Source organism: Schistocerca cancellata, chromosome 2, assembly GCF_023864275.1.
Source record: "Schistocerca cancellata isolate TAMUIC-IGC-003103 chromosome 2, iqSchCanc2.1, whole genome shotgun sequence".
In the NCBI taxonomy this organism is placed as follows: Eukaryota; Metazoa; Arthropoda; class Insecta; order Orthoptera; family Acrididae; genus Schistocerca; species Schistocerca cancellata.
Window position 1 is genome coordinate 405,447,620 of NC_064627.1, and position 22,299 is coordinate 405,469,918.

At 38.2% G+C, this 22,299-nt stretch overlaps 2 protein-coding genes across 3 annotated transcripts in view; one reads left to right on the forward strand and one right to left on the reverse strand.

The window, feature by feature from the left end:
• Positions 1-2,804, reverse strand: part of LOC126161852 (EF-hand domain-containing protein 1-like) — a 187,487-nt gene extending 184,683 nt beyond the window's left edge. Inside the window, exon 1 of the mRNA XM_049917962.1 lies at positions 2,673-2,804. Coding sequence (XP_049773919.1) covers positions 2,673-2,720 — 48 coding nt within the window. The 5' untranslated portion in view covers positions 2,721-2,804. The remainder of the gene's footprint in view (positions 1-2,672) is intronic.
• A 194-nt stretch (positions 2,805-2,998) lies between these two features.
• The window catches only part of LOC126161853 (pseudouridine-5'-phosphate glycosidase-like), a 164,083-nt gene continuing 144,782 nt past the window's right edge, over positions 2,999-22,299 (forward strand). The window contains exon 1 of one of the 2 annotated variants that reach the window (XM_049917963.1): positions 2,999-3,147. The gene's annotated coding sequence lies outside the window, so the exon portion shown is untranslated. The remainder of the gene's footprint in view (positions 3,148-22,299) is intronic. The other variant, XM_049917964.1, reaches the window with a different exon arrangement.

Sequence of the window (22,299 nt, forward strand, 5' to 3'; positions counted from 1 at the left end):
ACACTTTATGCTTAGCACGCATGGTTTCGACACTAATTTTTAGTTACTGTAGCAGGGCTTTGTCCTCTTACTATAATATTTAAATGTAAAAAAAAATTTATACCTTGGCTTTGTAGTTTGTTCGCAGGTAAATTGTTTAATGTTGCTATACCAATAGATAGGTTTGTCCATTTGTAGGACGGTTTTCAGTCACATTTTGTTTATATGTATATTTGCTCTAAGTAATTTTGAGACAGTTTGTCTCTCGCCCCTGCGCTTGCGCTCGCGCATGCGCTTGGCCGCGGCGAGCCTCGCCGCGGAACTGCTCACGACGCCTAGTTTTCGAGCCGCTCACGTGTGCTCCTTATTTCTGGCCGGCGTAGCTCCGTCTACGTTCGCCTCAATGGTTTTAATTTTGACAGACATAATCTTATGATTATGCACCTTTATTGTTTTAATTGTTAATCTGTGACATGGCCAGTGTTTGGCTCTCAAAATAATTTAATTTTTTGTAAGTATCACGATTTCTTTATTATTCAATCATTAGACTGATAATGCATTTCAGTGAGTAATATATGTCCGTATGTGGTTTAATTTATAGGTTCTGAAAAAGATTCCATTACTGGAATCGAAACCTAGGTAAACGAGTAAAAATTACCTTGCAACTGAAGGCTGAAAAAATTGTTTATTTTCTGTACATTATAAATTCCCCGCAGACGTCTGTACAAAACGAGAACCAGTCGATTACTGTGCTCCACGAAACCCCTGCTGCGTGCATGACAGATTTGCAAGATTATTCATAGCACAAATAGTAGGTTAGCAAGACAATTACTTCTAAATTCTGCCTCGATCCTTCGAACCGCGTCCCCCTGCATATGGATCTCCATATGTTATTTTTTTCTGCACCTCCACATGTATTCGTCGGAAATTCGTGATGACGCAACCTTCGTCAAAACTATATAATTTCCACAGACACTGTGCTTGTAAAATTCAGCAATGACGTCCAATGATTGCAAAAATTTCATAGTTGATTTACGGTCACTCATTTTCTGAAGTAGAATTTTCGCAGTAAAAACAAGTGACTCATCCATCAAGACCTTATAAATCACGACTACTTATAAATCACGACTACTTTCATGCCGAAAACAAATTACGAAATGAAAACAAAACAATCAACATCGAAGTTTTAATATACTCGCATAACGAGGAAATCCGGAGAAATCATTTAACGTTCGTCGACAGCAATCTATGCCACAAACCAAATAACATCACACATTACGTCATTGGTCAAAGCCGACGGGTGGTATCGGACACTAGAATTGACCCATTTTGCCAGAAGGGAAGCGTGTCCAGATGGCCTATGCTGTTAAGACAATCACACAGGTTAAGCAGGAGATCCAAGTTCGAGTTCTGGTTGAGCACAGATTTTCATTCTGCATCATCGAATTATTTTGATACCCGATTGCGACTGGCATCGGTCTTTCCTTCGAAAAGTGGAGACTGATTCATATTTGTCGGGATATGGAAAAATGCCATTTACAAAAGCATTGCCACCCCTTCCCTCCCCTCCATACTACTTATTGTGCTGTAATTTGGAGTGACTTCATGTGAGATCTGTATGTAGATCCTATAAAAGTTTCAGCAGAATTGGGGAGGGTCAAGTGGGAACAGTTAGGCAGCTTGACATTTACCCTGCATGTACTAAATACATGCCTCTGGTCTTTGTGCTTATGAGGGCAAGTATCGCAATAATCATGCAATTACTATCACTAGCATCGTTAGTACAAATCACACTCAACATCTACATTATGGTAGCACAATTTGTAATGTGGGCATGCCACATTGCATAAAAAAACTCTAAAATAACAATGATTCATGAACTGTGTAATAAAGGCTACCATGAACGTAAGCAACACGAATGATGATTTTTTAATCGTAATCTGGATTGTGTTTTCATATTCGTACTTGTTTACTTCAGGGAAATGTATTATCTGTTTTACTTTTTTTTTTTAACGAAAAGAGCATAGTGAATGTATAGTCTTTCTCACGTCCCAGTATGGTCACTGAGTGCTCGCCAATTTTCTACCAATCATATTTCTTTTCCTTCGGCATCTTTGCTGTGGGTCTCAAGTATGATATTTATATCCTTGTATCAGCAACATTAATTCTCTTCAGACCTCTCCATTGCTCACGCATATAATGTCAACGACAATACTAGACAAAGTTTCTTTATCTGATAGCGGAGGTGGAGAGGACGCGAGCTGGCTTTGATGGTTCGCTAAAAGTATGGCAATCAGCGAAACACGACCAAAGGCGAATGCGAACCGAACACCACCGAATGCCGTTTGCTCACGTGACCCCCTAAAATTTACAACACCAGAGAGAATTCTCGTTCGCTTTTGGACGTTAGTTAGTGTTCGCTTCTGTCTAAAGGAGGCTAATACGCAAACTGCGTAGTCCTGTGGAAAGGTAGCTGATATGGTACCGAATCCTACAGGCGTACATTAACAAATTACAAAGTCTACGAGAAAAGTGATAAACGAAGATATGAAATTCAGGTTTATTGATTCAGCATAAAATGTTGAAATCGTTCTAAGAGTTGGAAAATAATAGTATTAACCTTCCATGATGTGTTAATCAGTATTAATGAAGAAACGCTATGTAATGATAAAGTTTTCGTCTTTGTAACTCACCGTAGGATCTCCGAATGTGTATCCTGGTAGAAGAGGCAAACCTTCCATTTAAAAGAAAAAAACTGTTACTTTTCGCCCGAATAGAAAAAAAGAAAAATATCACTTCCCTCTTCTGTCATAAACTCCTACGTGACCTCTCTGTATTTATATTTCAACTTCGGTTGCTATGGTAGTATTTGTACGTCAGTGCTCTTTGGATTGTCCACCATTGTGTTGTTGGATAAGATGAGATTAATCGCTGAAGCAACAAATACAATAATTTATGGAATACTACATTAAATAATAAGAAAATGCAGTTTTTGTATCCCTATTGCTTCCTTTCACCAAGTGTCGTACCAGAGTACTGGTGAAAGATTTACACGTGCTGTTTACACTTATCTTGTTTGTCGGGGTTTTCGCGAGTGTCATTCTGCGGCTCGAAAGCATCTGTACGAAGATTTGCAGAGGAATTTGCATATCTTGTAAGGTTATTGAAGTACGTATTATCGCAGTATAATAGTGAGTCTCCTGCTTTGCAGGTCAATTAATTTCGAAAGACGCAACATAACATTTTGAATTTCATGTAGAGGCAGTAGCACCCGGCAGAGGGTTGTCTGTGTGTTTTTAGCTACCTTTCGAATACTTGGTTTGACTACCGTTTACCATTGTAAATGGTAGTTTTTATATTTCTTCCATGATGATAATGTGAGACCTCTAAAATTATTATATAAATTTTTTCTACTGTTGCAAATGTATCTGAAGCCAAATTTGTTAGCGTGACTTTCGGTGCATTTAATATCTCCATCTGACGTTTTTTTCTGTTGTGTCTGTTGACAATATAGCCGTTAGTTTTACAGTGACAGGGCGACATCATTACCAAACCACCAATAACTGTATTGTTTTATACTTTTTGTGAAACTCGTGGTGTAGTGATGACCCCTTATTTTACATGTCGCACGATTTTACAGTATACATCAAACTTGGAGAAGAAACTGGGCTGCTTGCCAAGCACAGCCAAACCACTGAACACCCAGCTTGAGCTCAGCTTCGACTTTTCCTCAGTGCATTTCTATACAGAATTTTGTATTAGTGATAACTGACAGTATAATTGCCATAAGCTGAAGTTCCGTGCGACTTAGAAATGGGCACAGCCAATAAATGATAATCCTTGGAACAAGTGTTTATGTCCTCTGAAATGAAGAAGGAGGGAATGGGATGAAATTGTGTTGTTCCAAGGGAAGCATGAAAGTTCCCAGATCAGTGGAGAGAGATCACGAGAGCATGAAATAAATTAATATTGAAATTTGGGAAACTTAACATATTAGCTATCTTTAATATTTGGAGTGTCAGTAACTAGTAGGCCTGAGATGAGGAAAGAATGTAGGGCCAACAAGAACTTAAAATATGGTAGAGGGGATGGTGGACAGAACTAGCAAAGGAAAGAGGAGGAAATGTGCAGAATACACGAGATATAATTGGAAAATGAATAAACCTGAGAGAATATGACTTGTCCATGGCAGAAAGTTTTCTTAAGTAGTTGCAAATATATAATGAAGCTATAAGGTAGCTCCTTCACATGTGAAGATGGCTTTGTAATCAGTTACTATATGCGTTTGCTGGAAACGTAATCCCTACACAAAGGTGTGCACATACAGGGCAACTTGGTGGAAGTATGCAAAAATTCAACAGAACATAGGAGATGCTTCACTAAGCATTTTAAAATAGAAAACTTGGCAGACTGGAAAGCAAAATTAAGAAGATAAGAACTTGAACATGGCTTGCTACTTCACTGTCCTCAATTAATTATTCTTTGTTGCTTCATCCTAATTCCATCTACATCTGGATTTATCTTCTTCTCTTGGTCTGGTATCATAATTGCACATGCCAGGCATTAGGGCTCCCTCATCCAATTCTGAGCTGAATAAATATAGCACTGAGATGGTGGTTGTTAGAGTTCAGCGTGCGTGCTGCAGCCACATTCTTTTGTGGATAACTAGGGAGACATCTTCGAACAATGCAGGTGAAACATTTTGTAGGAAATGATGGGTATGTGATTGTTCATGTGGTAGGAGGTGTGGTGCAGTGAGATGGTTTTTACAGAAATTTGCACATTGGGGTGTATGATGACTACAGCTTTAGGATTCCGTTGATCAGACACATGGCTATGCTTGCTGTCCACAAAAAATATAGCAACTGAATGAGGACTGGGCTATAAATAGTATTAATTGGAGGAAAAATGGTTCAGTGACAACTTGCTAAAGGGTAGTTCCATGAGTAACAGAATGACACTTGGTGATTGTTTTTGCACTTTAAGCATAGAAAAGATCAAGAATCATGATGAAAGACAAAAAAATAAAATTGTATTTTTTTCATAAGCAAAGGAACACAATTTATTTAATTTAATAGTTTAAGTCTCATTCAAATAATGAGGCTGATGTAAAATAAACTTTTTGGTAATGGAATGACATAGGCCTAATTCAGACATGCATATTGTTTGCATTTATAATGGACCATTAATTCAGCTCACCCGTTTGCTATAAAAGTTCACAAAAATTATATTGTGATGAGGAATATTTTGGAAACAAAATGGCATAGAAGATAAATGCATTAAATTAATATTTTACTAACAAAAAAAAAGTTGCTGGTACTGAAATGATACTTAACAGTAACGGAATGACACTTTCACTGGAAAATTAACAGTTTTATTCTGCACTGGGGATTGGGTAGGGAAAATGGTACTTACCCTGTGATCTATAGTAGGTGCAGCTAGTTTCTCTTCAATTTGGTCTTCTTTACCCAACATTTCTCTTCCTTTGAGGGAAATGTAAATATCTTTCCATTTGGATCATTCTTTCTAAGAAATGAAATTTCATAACCATCGACAACATAAATCACCTGCCCCACAAAAAAATCTTGATCTGTTTCTTCCACCATAGGAAAACAGAGCAAAATCTCATTGATGCAAGGCTGTATGGCTGATCAGGTTTCTGAATTTTCTTTGGCAGAAGATCGCCTTTTAAATTGTGCACAAACCCCTGGGGAGATAGCGAGTAATGCTGGTACTCAGTAATATACGGAGCGATAGGTGTAAGAGCAGGGTCTGCTCTATTGGAACTATTTACATTCACATTTGATCTAATTCCTTCTTATTCTCTGCAATTTGCAAGGCAGAGATATAAAACTGTTTATACCAAGACATCTTTTATATGCAATTTTTGCAAAGTCCTCAGCTCCAGATAGTATGTGTTTCCCATCTTAGCAGATATTCCAGACTGCATGCTTTACAGTTCCACAAGTCCTATAAATGACACTTTTGCATACATGTGATGTGGCAAAGAAGTCCCATGAAATATTTATTTCATTGCGTTCTCTGATGTCAAGTTGGCAAATAGGAAATGCTGCTTAAATTAACTGGCTGCACCACCACTCATAAATGTGATGGGTTCTACCTCTGGGTTCATGGATATAACATGCTCTATAGTCTTACTTAGGAAAGCATGCACTGAATATTTATTATGATCAAGTTCATCACTTCAAAAATGGTTCAAATAGCTCTGAGCACTATGGGACTTAACATTGGAGGTCATCAGTCCCCTAGAACTTAGAACATAACTAACCTAAGGACATCACACACATCCATGCCCAAGGCAGGATTCGAATCTGCGACTGTAGCGGTTGCGCGGTTCCAGACTGAAGCGCCTAGAACCCCTCGACCACAACGGCTGGCAGTTCATCACTAACAACAACACAAGAATTACATCATTTTGTGAGTCCCAAACATATGCTGTAAACAAAGTGATTTGTGGTTTTGACCAATGGGCACTCTGGACTTCATTCTGCAGTTGAAAAGTATAATCTTCTGCACTACGATGTCGTTCTTGTTTGCAGAATTCTTTTTGTTTTTAAAAAAAATTGATTCTTGTCTTTTAATAAATGCATGTTGTAAGAATTGGGATAGAATGTTTGAAAGAGCATCAAGACTCTGACCAACATTACCATGAATCTCTGTCAGAGTGATTCGCTGGTTCATTGTTTGTCATCGGGTCCATTTGATCAGCGTCTTCATTAAGTTCTCATCCAAAGAATACTTATCTTTCAAAGGTACATTTCCACATTTTCATATCATGCAAACTTCTTTCTCTTGATTGCAGACTATTCTGCTCATGAAGTTAGGAAATGTGGTTTTTGCTTGTGGAACAACTTTCAAAAGTAGCTTTACATTCTTGTGGTTCCAGCAGACACACACATTGTGTGATGTATCCCGTAAGACGCACACAAACTTTGGCCTGAGTACACAGAACCTGGACAATTTTATTGGCACGTCAGGGAATTCCTCTTGATATATAACATGTGCTTTGTTCAAGGTCCTGATCATGTACCTCTTCTGGATTTCTTTTTTCCACCTTTCTTATCCTTCATTATCACATAATCTTTCATTTCAGGAGTTTGCCATGAAATGTTATCTCGAACATAAAAGGTAGCAACAGCTTCTCCTGTTCCTGGATTTAAGTGTTGAATCTGATTTTTCACCTGTTGTTAGTTTACTAAAACTCCACGAGGAGCAGCTAATCCCAAGACAACTTAATTGGACTTCTAGGTAAACAAGTTTCCACATGTTTATCTGCTTTCCTTAATGTAGCTGGAGATTTATATGGACTGTTGGTGTGGTTGATGCAAGCATCACCACCAGTGCCTTCACTGCTGTCTCTAACTTTATTTCTGAATTTTCTTTGATTAAGTTCCTCTTTTTATCTTTGCTTCTTAAGTTGAGCAGCAGTTAAACTTTACCATTTCAGTCTTTTCCTTTCCCTGTCCTTTTTCTTAATCTCATCACTTAATCCTTTCCCTAAGAGTCATTTCCGATATTCTCTAATTTTCTCAGCTGATGTGAGATGCATAATAACAGCTGTAAAAATGAAATATGTTGTTTGAGAATTGTTGTGGAAACAGTGTAATTGTTAGAAATAAACCAATATCTATTTCAAATAAAAAATTCTATTCAGTATAGTGAACTTCTAATGACACAATACATAAAAATGTCTCTATTATTTAGGCATATTACATAGTGACCTTCAAAGACAATCAACAATCTGTTGCAGTAGGTAGGAAGTCAGTAACTCCTTTTCTGTAGGCAATATTGAGATTTTCTTATAATTTGGCATTGCTATTGCTTCCCAGAGAAAGCATAGGTTATAGAAGAAGAAATACAGTTTAAAAAAATAATTAACTCCATTCTAGATGTTGTATGCAGCCATTTAGTCATTTCATTGTAATCTTGACTAAAGAAGCTTATTAATTAACCTTTCTTCAGTTACTCTTCAGGCTCACTGAATATAAGTTTCTTCTCTCTGAAAAGTACATTCTTGGTTTGTGGGACTTCCAATTTTTACTAGCAGTATAGCCAGCATACAAAATTGCAGTATAGTCAGCATATAAATGTATTTGACCTACAAAATCTTAAACAAATGTCAGTCAAATACAGTTATAAACTTATTGTCATTCTGTTACTCCATTTATGTCATTCTGTTACTCCACTTATGTCATTCTGTTACTGCATGTGTGTCATTCCGTTACCATTGTTTATAATGAATATTTTTTCTCTGCTATGGTACTTTTATCTATCTCATAAATCTGTATTTGTATGCCCATAAAATTGCATTAGCCCTGAAAAACAAATTTCAGGATCTTTTTGGTGATGGAATGACAGGAGATACCAATAAAATTAAATGAGACTGGCGACTTTACTAATTAAATAAAATCAATATAAGCTACCAAAATGGGCTGGCTTAAAATACTTGTAAAGTTTTTCAGGTCTATTCTGTTAATAAATTATTGTACAATGTGTCATTGTAGTACTTTTAAACTAATTTCTTAGAGGGTCTAGAAGCTGAAATTTTAGGCAAGCTATAAAGCCATTTGTTCAGTTCCAGCAGTTCTTAACATTAAAATGAAGCTTCAGATGAAGAAATTTTGTGTTTCAGATAACAGAAGTGGGAATCAGATTTGTAATAAGAATATTTTTAATTTTTAGGGTTTGTGTCCATGTTCTCATGGAACAGCCCTAAAGTAACCATGGGCAGCCATGTATTGTAAAGTGAAGCACGATTTTACTAGGGATTACCCCAAGCCACAGACTTACTGGAGATGATAAGAACTTACTTAGACTTACAAGGAACAGTTGGTGTTTATTTTCAAGCATCTGCCTAGTTGAGTTTCTCAACATTTCAGTGATATGCTCATGGGAGTCAAACAAAATACTGCCTCCACCTGACTGACTTCTTCCCTGGCTTTCAGGATAATATTTGAGAAAAACAAGAATTAGGTTTTGGGTGGCCAGTGTTTTTGAAATCCATGCTGGGTGGAATGAAGGAGGTTATTCGTTTCAAAGTACATCATTATGTTTGAGCACAGAATGTGTTCCAAGATCCTATAACAATGGATGGTAGTGCTATTAGAGGATAGTTTTGTTGATCACTTCTTTTACTGTTATTGTACACACATGAGACCTCGGCTTTGTCCCAACTAAACACAGAGGTAATACTGTTAAGAGAGGTGTTAACTATTCTGCAGTTTCTCTGTAGAACCTAACAGGGTGCCATTGGAGCTTGTATATTTTTTGCAGTTTCCCTTGTTTCTCAGTGCCGTTGACACTAATATCAGCATCACTCTAGTGTACAGTTATGTGATAATTAAACTGGGGCTGTAGTTGTGAATTTTCCTATGTAAAGGAACATCTGAGAATCATATCAGAGGGATTAAGCAGATAAAGAAGACAGTGGGGAGAGTCTCAGTAGAAATGATAACTTGAAGTATTTAATCTTACAGACATATGGAGACTGCAAAGAGAAACAGCTAAGAAATTGTATCTTCAGGAATTGAGGGACTTTGTAAATGCTGACATGACTGTACCTATGTCTATTGAAGATCTGGCGAAGTGAACGAGGAAATTTACAAATTTATATTTGATAATAATCCTGAGTAGGAAAGTAAAAGAACATGTAGTAAAGAAGAAATAAATAACTGAAACACAAGTGAAGTACTGCAAAAGGCACAATGGCTTTGTCGCTTTACACTTCATGCCAGACTACCCTAGGGCTCCAGTTGTTTGCCACTGCAAGCAGTGCTTAGTAATAACTATGCCAAAAGTAAATGATTTTTGTTATCAAACCATTTATAAGTAACATGTTTGAAGAGGAAGATTATGTGACTATCAAAAAAAAGTGCTCACCCACTAGGATAGTTATTGAAACTGTTGTGATGAAGGCACAAGCTTTGCGATGGTGCCAAGAGCATAGAGACTGGAACAAGGATGAGGGGGGTTGTGTTCTTCTTGAATGAGAGCAAATTAAGTCTGAGTAGTTATTCTGGATGCACCCCTCATAAGGCAAGAGCGGCGTACAAGTAATGCACATGGGAACATTGTCAAACATTATCGTTTTGGTGGTCCAAGTGTTACAGTGTGGGTAGGCATAACATTGCATGGCTATACTGACCTACAAAGCTTTGAACACAGTACACCCACTGGTCAACTTTACTGTGACACGATACCCTTCCCCACATATATGATTTCAAGGGTGCATTCAGCTGTGACTTCATTTTTATGGATTACAGTGTGTGACCACATTGAACAGCACCAGTGAAGGAGGTCTTGGAATGAGAGGATATTCAGCAAATGGACACGCCTGCTCCTTCTCCCGACTTAAATCCCATTGTGCACCAGTGGGATGCATTGGGAAGACATATTGCAGCACATCCACATGTACCAAAGACAATCCAGTAGTTGGCAACTATGTTGGTGGAGGAATTGAATGCCCTACCACAAGAATGCTTTACCAACCTTGTAGCGAGCATGGGAGCACACTGTAGAGTTGCATAGCTGTCCATGGGGATCACAAACCCAATGGAGATCTAAGTCCTGTCTTCTGTGATGTCCAGGGGACCATCATAAATGATAGTGACTTCAGTGTAATTATTGTCTTTGAGTAAAGTGTCATTTCTATTTGTCTCAACACGTATTTCTTTCAGTTACCTTCTTTATTATACTGCAGCAGTTCTTTCTAAGTATGGTCCAAGTTTCATCAAGCTATGTTACTTGGCAGTGACACATAACACAAAAGTTATTTTTGCCCTTAAGTTTTGCACACCAGCAACATTTCATTTCAGGCAAATATCTTAATGCTTCCGTATAAAAGAACAGTATTTATTTCTAAAGTTCATCTCATTTCCAATAACATTTTTTCATCATCAGTGTACGAGTTTTGGGAAGTCTAGACATCTCCAATGTAGGACAACAATCTGCGGAATACTTATATCTGCATCCGAGTAGGTATTTCCTCTCACTAAGTTGCCATGACTGCCACACCATGCCACACATATTCCCTCAATATGGCTCATCACATCCACAATAAAAACAAAACAAGTATACAATATATTCACATTTATTCTACATGTAGTATTTTATGTTATTATTTTATTACTATATAAATAACTTTTGTTGAGAGTGACATCCATTGGTAAGAATGCATTGGGATATGAATCACTCTTCTGGAGTGATATATATTTATCACTGATGGGATGCACAGTCTGGCTGTTGGTTATACATCCAACATTAAATCAGTAGGGATCATTGTTTCATGACACTGGTGTAAATAAAATAAAAGTCAATTGCTCATAGATTATGGAACCATTGGTGTAGATAGTTCCAGAGTTGGTGTAGGCATTGCAAACTGAGTGAAATAGGCACTGTAAGGTTGCTCGATTACTGTTCTCCTTTGACCTGTTGATCAGATGTAGACACATTTTGGGGCACATTGCCTTAAAGAAGGCTACAATGTCACTTATAAGTATAGTATTCTATAAAAGCTTCACATGTATGGCTTCCAAGAACGTTGTTTTCCATCTTATGATCTGTTTTGCTTCAGTTGTATTTCAAATATTAAGTCTGGGAGGTCCTATATGACTAGTTTGAATGGGAGAATGGTCTCCCTCAAGAAATCAACCTAAGTGTTTTTGCTCCCACCATCAGTAACAAAATATCCATGATGAGGAAGCCAGTACAGTGCTCATCATCTGTAGATTATTTCACAACATTTTGCCCTTTCTGCAATCCCACAACAGCAGTTTATCAGTAACAACTGACAACAGAGAGATTGGAGGACTTGATTGCACATACAAACTTCTTAGCATAAGGGATGATATATGTGGACTTAACCATTCATGATGTGTATTTAGTCCACCTACAATGACAGTGAGAAATACCATTCTGAATATGAAAGTGTCAGTGAAGTTCTTGAGTTGCTTATTTCATTATAAACTGACATTCCTATCACACCTAACATACTTCAAAATGAGGCTATCAGAGGCACTACATATTTTAAAGTAGCTTAGTGACAGGTCACAAGGAACAGAGTATGTTAGCTCTAGTTTTACAACACTTTCACCTTTTGGGTCACAGGTATCAGTTTGTGGATCAGTGTGGCCTACACACCTAAAGACCATAGATGCTAACCAAGAAGGAAATTAGTCTGGTAGCCGTTCCTAACCTCTGTGCAGACATTGGTAATTTGTCACTCTCCATACAATAACAGCTACTCATGGTACATCAGATGTGTATGTACTTCTCTGATCCACTATTTTTCCACCAGGCTGAATGACCAAACATGACAATGGCACATGCATACCATCTGTGAGTGACCAATATATTTGGAAACTGTGCAGAAGGAGACAGGGCACGTATACAGTGTGCACCAGATTCATGTTGTTGTCAAGGTGGTGGAGTTGGCTTCTACCTTGGTATTTCAAGAGGCACAGAGCTATTTTCAGCCATCTGGAAAAGAAGGGGGTTTAATTTATAGAACAATGAGTTTGTGCTGAAAAGTAATGCCTCCAAATTTTTTTATTCTGTTTTCATTATCGATTGAGCTATAACATGCCTTGCATCTTACTCGGTTGACTTTCTTGCTTTGCTGATATAAGTTGCACCCCTCAGCCACTAGAGGGCTCCAAGTTGTAATATAGCAATATGTAATGTAACTATGTTGGTGCTTGAGAAACCATGTGTTACATCAAATTGCTAACTGCGGAAAACATGCTTCCAATTCAAACTCATAGAAGAATGAAAACTGTGCGTGGTGATGATTGTGTTGACACCAGTAATGAGCAACACTGGGTTGTTCATACCTATAACGAAGGAAATGGTGGTGCTAACCTCAGCTTGTGTGACAGAGCTCCAAGAGGATGACAAAGTGTGGCAATCAATGAGGCAAATTGGAATTGAGTTGATAGACTCATAAGAGAAAGTCGTCGGATAACACAGACACAGCTGACAGGTAAACATGACATATCATAAATGTGGCATAAATGTAATATCATGTGAGCATGCAGAGGTCATCATAGCAGAACTGTGGGACAGAAAACTGTGTGCATGATGGGTGCCCTGAATGATCACTCATGACATGAATCAGGGGGGATTGTACATCTGTGAACAATTTCTTTTATGTTTTAAAGATGAGGGTGATGGAATCCTTAACAACACTATGGCTGGTGATGAAAGCTGAGTGCGTCATTCTGATCCCAAAAACAAGAGAGCGTCAATGGAGTTCCACCACAGAGGAGTACCAATGGCAAAAAATGTCAAGACCATGCCATCAATACACTGTTTCTCACACAGTGACCTACTTACGATAACACTACTATGTTACATGCTACAGTTCAGCGTCCCCTAGTGGCAGAGAGTTGCAAGTTGCAGCAGTGAAGCGGAAAAGCTGACTGAGTAATATGAATGGTGTGTAATACCTCAACTGATATTGAGAAAAGAGTAAAAAATTGGAGGCATTACTTTTCAGCACACCCCCATGGTTTCAATAATATATTTTATCAGCACCACAGTTATTTCCTAATTTTCACTGTTGTGGTCATGAAAGGGGGGGGGGGAGACACATTGGCTGCTCAGTGATTTACTTCTTTCATCTGCTTAGGATCTAGTTACAAAATAGATTTAGTTCCTTTGATATGGAGATACATGCGATTACATGCTTCTATTCCATGTGTGCAGTTCTAGCTACATATTACTTAAACCTAATAGAGAAACCAGTTGAGTACACCGAGGACACTCTCCTATGCCAATACGGTTTTAGAAATGGAGATGATATTCTGCTAGCGCCAATACATGTGGGAATTCATGCCAATGAAATGGCTGATCAGCAGCCAAGATGCTGGCCGGTTTGGCCGAGCGGTTCTAGGCGCTTCAGTTTGGAACCGTGCGACCGCTATGGTTGCAGGTTCGAATCCTGCCTTGGGCATGGATGTGTGTGATGTCCTTAGGTTAGTTAGGTTTAAGTAGTTCTAAGTTCCAGGGGACTGATGACCTCAGATGTTAAGTCCCATAGTGCTTCGAGCCATTTGAGCCAGCAGCCAAGAAGACTTGTACAGTAACTGTACTCCAAAGTGTAAGGTAATATTACATGCTGTAACCTTACTGTTGAGGGTCTGGATCACATATCTCTGGAAAGAGAAATGGCTGGAAATGAATGATGGTAAGCTATGGTCAGTGACCCCCATTATTTGGATATATGAGGGTAATCCCAAAAGTAAGGTATCCCATTTTTTTATAAGTACAGAACTCTGTTTGTGTGGCAGTTGGTCACACTGTTATGAAGAGTGCTTCACGCGCCGTGTGTAAACATGCGCATGCCATGCTGAGGCGCTCAGTCTTGGCTTGGCAGCCGTTGAGAATGGAACTCCCGTTGGATGTTACCACCAAGTGCCAATTGTGCGCAGTTATTCAGTTTTTGAACGCAAAGGGCACTGTACTGGTTGAAATCCATCGCCAATTGATGGAAGTGTATGGTGAGTCATGCATGAATGTCAAAAATGTTTGTAAGTGTTGTAGAGAGTTTGCAGCTGGTTGGACCAAAATTCGCGACGAACAAAGGAGTGGGAGACCGTCAGTTTCTGAGGAGACAGTGTTGAAGGTTGAGCAAAGCACGTGTGAAGATCGGCAGATCACCCTGGATGATCTCTGCACATTGGTTCCTGAGGTTTCCTGAAGCACTGCTCACAGACTTTTAATGGAAACATTGAACTACCTGAAGGTGTGCGCAAGATGGGTGCCACATATGCTGACTGAGGACCACTTGGGGCAACAAGTTGATGCTTCCCGCGCATTTCTTCACTGCCTTGCAGCTAAACAGGAAAACTCTCTTGACTCAGTTGTCGCGGGTGATGAAACCTGGGCATACCACTTTACACCTGAGACCAATCAACAATCATGCCAGTGGCGACATCTTTCTTTGCCAAAGTCGCAGAAATTCATTCAAACACAGTCTGCCGGTAAAGTCATGACAATCGTTTTTTGGGATTAGAAAGGAGTATTGTTGGTTGACTTTATGCCCACTGGGGCCACAGTTAACGCTGACAGGTTCTGTGAGACTCTGAAAAAACTCAAACGGGCATTTCAAAACCGGAGAAGAGGAATGTTGAGCAAGGGCATACACATTCTCCATGACAACGCTTGCCCACACATCGCTGAGCAAACCATTGCTCTCCTGCAACAGTTTCAATGGAACATAATCACCCACCCACCCTGTAGTCCTGAATTGCTGCCCAGTGACTATCACCTGTTCCCTAGGTTAAAAGAACATTTGGCTGGAAAGCAATTCAGCTCCGATGGCGAGATGAAAGAAGAGGTTCATAACTTTCTGAACAGCATGGTGGCGAGCTGGTATGACATGGGCATACAAAAACTGCCACAGTATCCACAAAAATGTATCGACAGAAATGGTGATTATGTTGAAAAATAGCTAAATGTTCAAACTGTAAACTGATGTAAACCATTATAGAAATAAACAGGTCTATGTACTTATAAAAAATAGGAGACCTTACTTTTGGGATTACCCTCATATTATGTATCATTACTCACCTTTCATAGGAACCATTCTGGCATTTACATGAAGCGATTTAAGGAAATCGTGGAAAACCTAAATCAGGATAGCTGGACAGGGGTTTGAATGATTGCCCTCCTGAATGCGATTAAGTTTGCTAATCACTGTGCCACCTTGCTCGGTAATTTAGTCGGAGATTCTGTACACTGTCCTGTATCAAACAGTCACTTGAGAACTGTTCACTAGCATAAATGCTTAGAACCAGGCAAATATAAATGGTGTTAGAAGTCTTGTCAAACATTGTTATAAATATTGACAGTGACACACTACTCAAAGCTACTGGAATCTCCTAAGAGGCACCATTGCTTTCTTGATTACAGAATTAGAAAGAGAAAGAGGAAAAGAAAATGTCTTACCAGGCAAGAAATCATAAAAATAAGTTATATCAAATTTTACCTGAAAACAGGAAAGTAATAGTCATCAGCCATATGAAATTCACTGGTGGATAGAGGCCTTTCCATACACTAAAATTTTGATCTTTAAGCACCCATGTTGGTCCTACATGTCTTCTGACACTGTTTAACCACCGTCCATTTTGTTGTATTTCTGATATTTTCTTATCTTGGAATCTAGTCAAGTACTTCCTTGATCCATTGATTACCTACACTGCCTACTTTACACTGAAAGTCCATGTTTCACAGGCCATAAGACAAAATTGGTAATGTGCACTGACTATTAGTGACTATAAATCTGACATTCCTTCTGGAATGTCTTTGTTTTTATTTTTAATTATCAGTATTTCTGATTTGTCTCTTTAACTAGAAATACATGTAAATAAATGTTGAATGCTTGCACAATTTTTGCTTCATTGTTAATTACTGTTCCATCTGCTCTCCTAAGTGATGAAGCATGATGTGTACCTAACATCAATTTCCCTCTTTTCTTTTGTTCGTATTCTTACCGTTTTCAAATATTTCTTCGTGATAAGATGCAATGAAAATTTAACAATAGAAACAATTGAATTCAGCAAGAGTATGAACAAAACTAAAGAAAAACTGAGATTGGTAGTGATCACATTTTATTGATGGCAGATGGCACTGTAACTAGTAACTGAGAGGAAACTACAATAATTCTAAGATTTTAAAAAATATTTGTGAAGGTGATGAGATGAATCAGAAATACAGATAGTTAATAATGAAAACTGTTAAATTCCAAAGTAAAACCAGATGAGATGTATAAATCTAAATGAGGGATGAAGAAAGTGAATGGTCTGGAGATTATGTCATTTTAGTAGAAATGGTTGAAGCCATGGAGAGAGAGGGGAGAGGGTAATATAACAGGAACTTGTGAAAATTTTTGCAAAATATCTGTAGAGAAACAAAATTCCTCTAAATGGGGATAGTGCTCTAATTATTATAATTCACAAGAGAGCTGACAAACTCATAAAAACTGCAGAACTATTAGACTCCTCTCTTTAGTGTACTAGAAATTCACCAAAATTATTAGCATCTATACAGAAGAAAATATTTTTATCACACGAAGGAACATGCTGACTTTACAGTTAGATGTAAGACAGTTGACTAGCATCCAGTCATGAATGAAATTATAGGAGGGACAGTGAGCATGAATTATCATGTTATCTAGCATTCATACCCTTTTTGAAAATTTTTTACTTAGTTGCAGTGGAAATTGTTCCAACAGTTCTAGAATAAAAAAGCATTGCTTTAACCTCATTGACTATACCGAAGAGTACATCTGTCATTGTTATGGCTTTCATTACAATTTGTTAGGCTAATGAAGAATTTACAATTGAAAGAGGAGTTAAACAAAGAGATTCCTTATTGCCAAAACTATTCTCAACACATACAAAAAGTTGTAATTTTCTTGAACAGAAAAACAAAGAAGTAATGTGTGTTAACGTAACATACCTGAATCAGCTTCACATAGTTCAGTTTGCTGTAGTAGGGATGATACTCAATGATGAATGGAGTAATTTTGCTGGTAGCTATGAAAATCAATTACAATAAGACTAAAATAATGTACAATTATAAAGATAAGTATAGGTTAGCTTACAAAAAAACTGCAAAAGATATAGAAACATAGCATCTGACAAATTTCTGGTTACAACAAACAGAGTTTGTCTTGCTTACAATTTGTCTGTAGTCCAAATAAGTGTGAAACCTGAGTAGTGAAATGGCAAAATTAACATATGGCAACTATTTCCAAAATTATGGACAAAATTCACTCGAAGCTGCTCAAAGCGTAAGAAAATATCCACTATACAAGTCATAATCTGAACATCTATAAAGACATGGCATTCAAATTTTCAGATCTGTGGAATATCCTGTCCGAAGACAAATGATAAAAAGTCCAAACTACAATATTACAATACTAAATTATAGAAATAGGTGCAGAGGCAATGACAATTATTAGAATTACAAATTGCAAGTTTACATCTGTAAAGTCACACCTTCAAAATCATCAAAAGAGAAGAAAAAATTCAGAGCCCAAGTGTATGATGAATGAGCCATCTCGAAAACCTCACAACGATGGGTACTTACCAGAAGAATATACTCAATCACAAGTAGGAATATAGCACAAAATCACTCAACCACATAAACCAGAGTATGTAAAGGTATGTTGACTCATGAAAAAAGAAAATAATGAAAAAACATTAGGGGCTATGCTTATGATGTGGGGACTGAAACATGAATCTAAACCATACTGGGTACACACCAGCAGAAATGTTTCGACGCAAAATAAATAAAGTTCATAATCATATCCCCCCATGAACCATTGACCTTGCCGTTGGTGGGGAGGCTTGCGTGCCTCATCGATACAGATAGCCGTACCGTAGGTACAACCACAATGGAGGGGTATCTGTTGAGAGGCCAGACAAACGTGTGGTTCCTGAAGAGGGGCAGCAGCCTTTTCAGTAGTTGCAAGGGCAACAGTCTGGATGATTGACAGATCTGGCCTTGTAACAATAACCAAAACGGCCTTGCTGTGCTGGTACTGCGAACGGCTGAAAGCAAGGGGAAACTACGGCTGTAATTTTTCCCGAGGGCATGCAGGTTTACTGTATGATTAAATGATGATGCCGTCCTCTTGGGTAAAATATTCCGGAGGTAAAATAGTCCCCCATTCGGATCTCCGGGCAGGGACTACTCAAGAGGATGTCGTTATCAGGAGAAAGAAAACTGGCGTTCTACGGATCGGAGCGTGGAATGTCAGATCCCTTAATCGGGCAGGTAGGTTAGAAAATTTAAAAAGGGAAATGGATAGGTTAAAGTTAGATATAGTGGGAATTAGTGAAGTTCGGTGGCAGGAGGAACAAGACTTCTGGTCAGGTGACTACAGGGTTATAAACGCAAAGTCAAATAGAGGTAATGCAGGAGTAGGTTTAATAATGAATAGGAAAATAGGAATGCGGGTAAGCTACTACAAACAGCATAGTGAACGCATTATTGTGGCCAAGATAGATACGAATCCCACACCTACTACAGTAGTACAAGTTTATATGCCAACTAGCTCTGCAGATGATGAAGAAATTCAAGAAATGTATGATGAAATAAAAGAAATTATTCAGATAGTGAAGGGAGATGAAAATTTAATAGTCATGGGTGACTGGAATTCGAGTGTAGGAAAAGGGAGAGAAGGAAACATAGTAGGTGAATATGAATTGGGGCTAAGAAATGAAAGAGGAAGCCGCCTGGTAGAATTTTGCACAGAGCACAACTTAATCATAGCTAACACTTCGTTTAAGAATCATGATAGAAGGTTGTATACATGGAAGAACCCTGGAGATACTAAAAGGTATCAGATAGATTATATAATGGTAAGACAGAGATTTAGGAACCAGGTTTTAAATTGTAAGACATTTCCAGGGGCAGATGTGGACTCTGACCACAATCTATTGGTTATGACCTGCAGATTAAAACTGAAGAAACTGCAAAAAGGTGGGAATTTAAGGAGATGGGACCTGGATAAACTGAAAGAACCAGAGGTTGTACAGAGTTTCAGGGAGAGCATAAGGGAACAATTGACAGGAATGGGGGAAAGAAATACAGTAGAAGAAGAATGGGTAGCTTTGAGGGCTGAAGTAGTGAAGGCAGCAGAGGATCAAGTAGGTAAAAAGACGAGGGCTAGTAGAAATCCTTGGGTAACAGAAGAAATATTGAATTTAATTGATGAAAGGAGAAAATATAAAAATGCAGTAAATGTAGCAGGCAAAAAGGATTACAAACGTCTCAAAAATGAGATTGACAGGAAGTGCAAAATGGCTAAGCAGGGATGGCTAGAGGACAAAGGAGGTAGAGGCTTATCTCACTAGGGGTAAGATAGATACTGCCTACAGGAAAATTAAAGAGACCTTTGGAGATAAGAGAACCACTTGTATGAACATCAAGAGCTCAGATGGAAACCCAGTTCTAAGCAAAGAAGGGAAAGCAGAAAGGTGGAAGGAGTATATAGAGGGTCTATACAAGGGCGATATACTTGAGGACAATATTATGGAAATGGAAGAGGATGTAGATGAAGATGAAATGGGAGATACGATACTGCGTGAAGAGTTTGACAGAGCACTGAAAGACCTGAGTCGAAACAAGGCCCCCGGAGTAGACAACATTCCATTGGAACTACTGACGGCCTTGGGAGAGCCAGTCCTGACAAAATTATACCATCTGGTGAGCAAGATGTATGAAACAGACGAAATACCCTCAGACTTCAAGAAGAATATAATGATTCCAATCCCAAAGAAAGCAGGTGTTGACAGATGTGAAAATTACCGAACTATCAGTTTAATAAGCCACAGCTGCAAAATACTAACACGAATTATTTACAGACGAATGGAAAAACTAGTAGAAGCCGACCTCGGGGAAGATCAGATTGGATTCCGTAGAAATGTTGGAACACGTGAGGCAATACTGACCTTACGACTTATCTTAGAAGAAAGATTAAGGAAAGGCAAATCTACGTTTCTAGCATTTGTAGACTTAGAGAAAGCTTTTGACAATGTTGACTGGAATACTCTGTTTCAAATTCTAAAGATGGCAGGGGTAAAATATAGGGAGTGAAAGGCTATTTACAATTTGTACAGAAACCAGATGGCAGTTATAAGAGTCGAGGGGCATGAAAGAGAAGCAGTGGTTGGGAAGGGAGTAAGACAGGGTTGTAGCCTCTCCCCGATGCTATTCAATCTATATATTGAGCAAGCAGTAAAGGAAACAAAAGAAAAATTCGGAGTAGGTATTAAAATCCATGGAGAAGAAATAAAAACTTTGAGGTTCGCCGATGACATTGTAATTCTGTCAGAGACAGCAAAGGACGAAGAGCAGTTGAACGGAATTGATGGTGTCTTGAAGGGAGGATATAAGATGAACATCAACGAAAGCGAAACGAGGATAATGGAATGTAGTCGAATTAAGTCAGGTGATGTTAAGGGTATTAGATTAGGAAATGAGATGCTTAAAGTAGTAAAGGAGTTTTGCTATTTGGGGAGCAAAATAACTGATGATGGTCGAAGTAGAGAGGATATAAAATGTAGACTGGCAATGGCAAGGAAAGGGTCTCTGAAGAAGAGAAATTTGATAACATCGAGTATAGATTTAAGTGTCAGGAAGTCATTTCTGAAAGTATTTGTATGGAGTGTAGCCATGTATGGAAGTGAAACATGGACGGTAAATAGTTTGGACAAGAAGAGAATAGAAGCTTTCGAAATGTGGTGCTACAGAATAATGCTGAAGATTAGATGGGTAGATCACATAACTAATGAGGAAGTATTGAAAAGGATTGAGGAGAAGGGAAGTTTGTGGCACAACTTGACCAGAAGAAGGGATCGGTTGGTAGGACATGTTCTGAGGCATCAAGGGATCACAAATTTATTGTTGGAGGGCAGCGTGGAGGGTAAAAATCGTAGGGGGAGACCAAGAGATGAATACACTAAGCAGATTCAGAAGGATGTAGGTTGCAGTAGGTACTGGGAGATAAAGAAGCTTGCACAGGATAGAGTAGCATGGAGAGCTGCATCAAACCAGTCTCAGGACTGAAGACCACAACAACAACAACAACAACAATCATATATCAATAATTTAAAAAGTTCACTACGCATGTGGAAACCTAGAAGATTCATTTACAATTGATAAAAAAATACATACTGAATGTTGAGATAAGAAAATTCATTGAAATGTATGACTCCTAAACTAAGAGTGCCTAATTTTGTCATATTCTGATAATTATTTACAACATGGTTCATAGAACATACTCCTGAACTTTTTAAGTTTTCACGTTTCAGTGTTGAACATAACAAATCATCAGTCATAGAATGTCAACATTTCACAGCACTATACCCAAGTCAAACCAGATTTAAATTTACATAATGTATTGGGAAGTTAATCCCCCTACTTGAAAAACCATTTATGCTGACTAACACTGTCCATAACGGTGACATCTTTTCTAAAAAAATAGTTCCTTGAAATTCATATAAATACAAGAATTTTGCATATAGGATAATTTATTGGCTAACAATTTACAAATTTCATCACAAGACTGATGCAGTTGACAGATGCTTGAGTATATTACCCAGCACCTATGATCTCTTGAAAGTCAACTGGAGCAGCAAGGGTTCAGCCATACAGAAATGTGGGAGTGGATCCACTCACATCTTTCAGTTTCCTCCCTAGATTTCTTATCACATGCTCCAATGGATAGATAACATCCTGTATAGCTTTCACATCAAATCCTGAAACATTGTTTTATGTGCTAAGTAT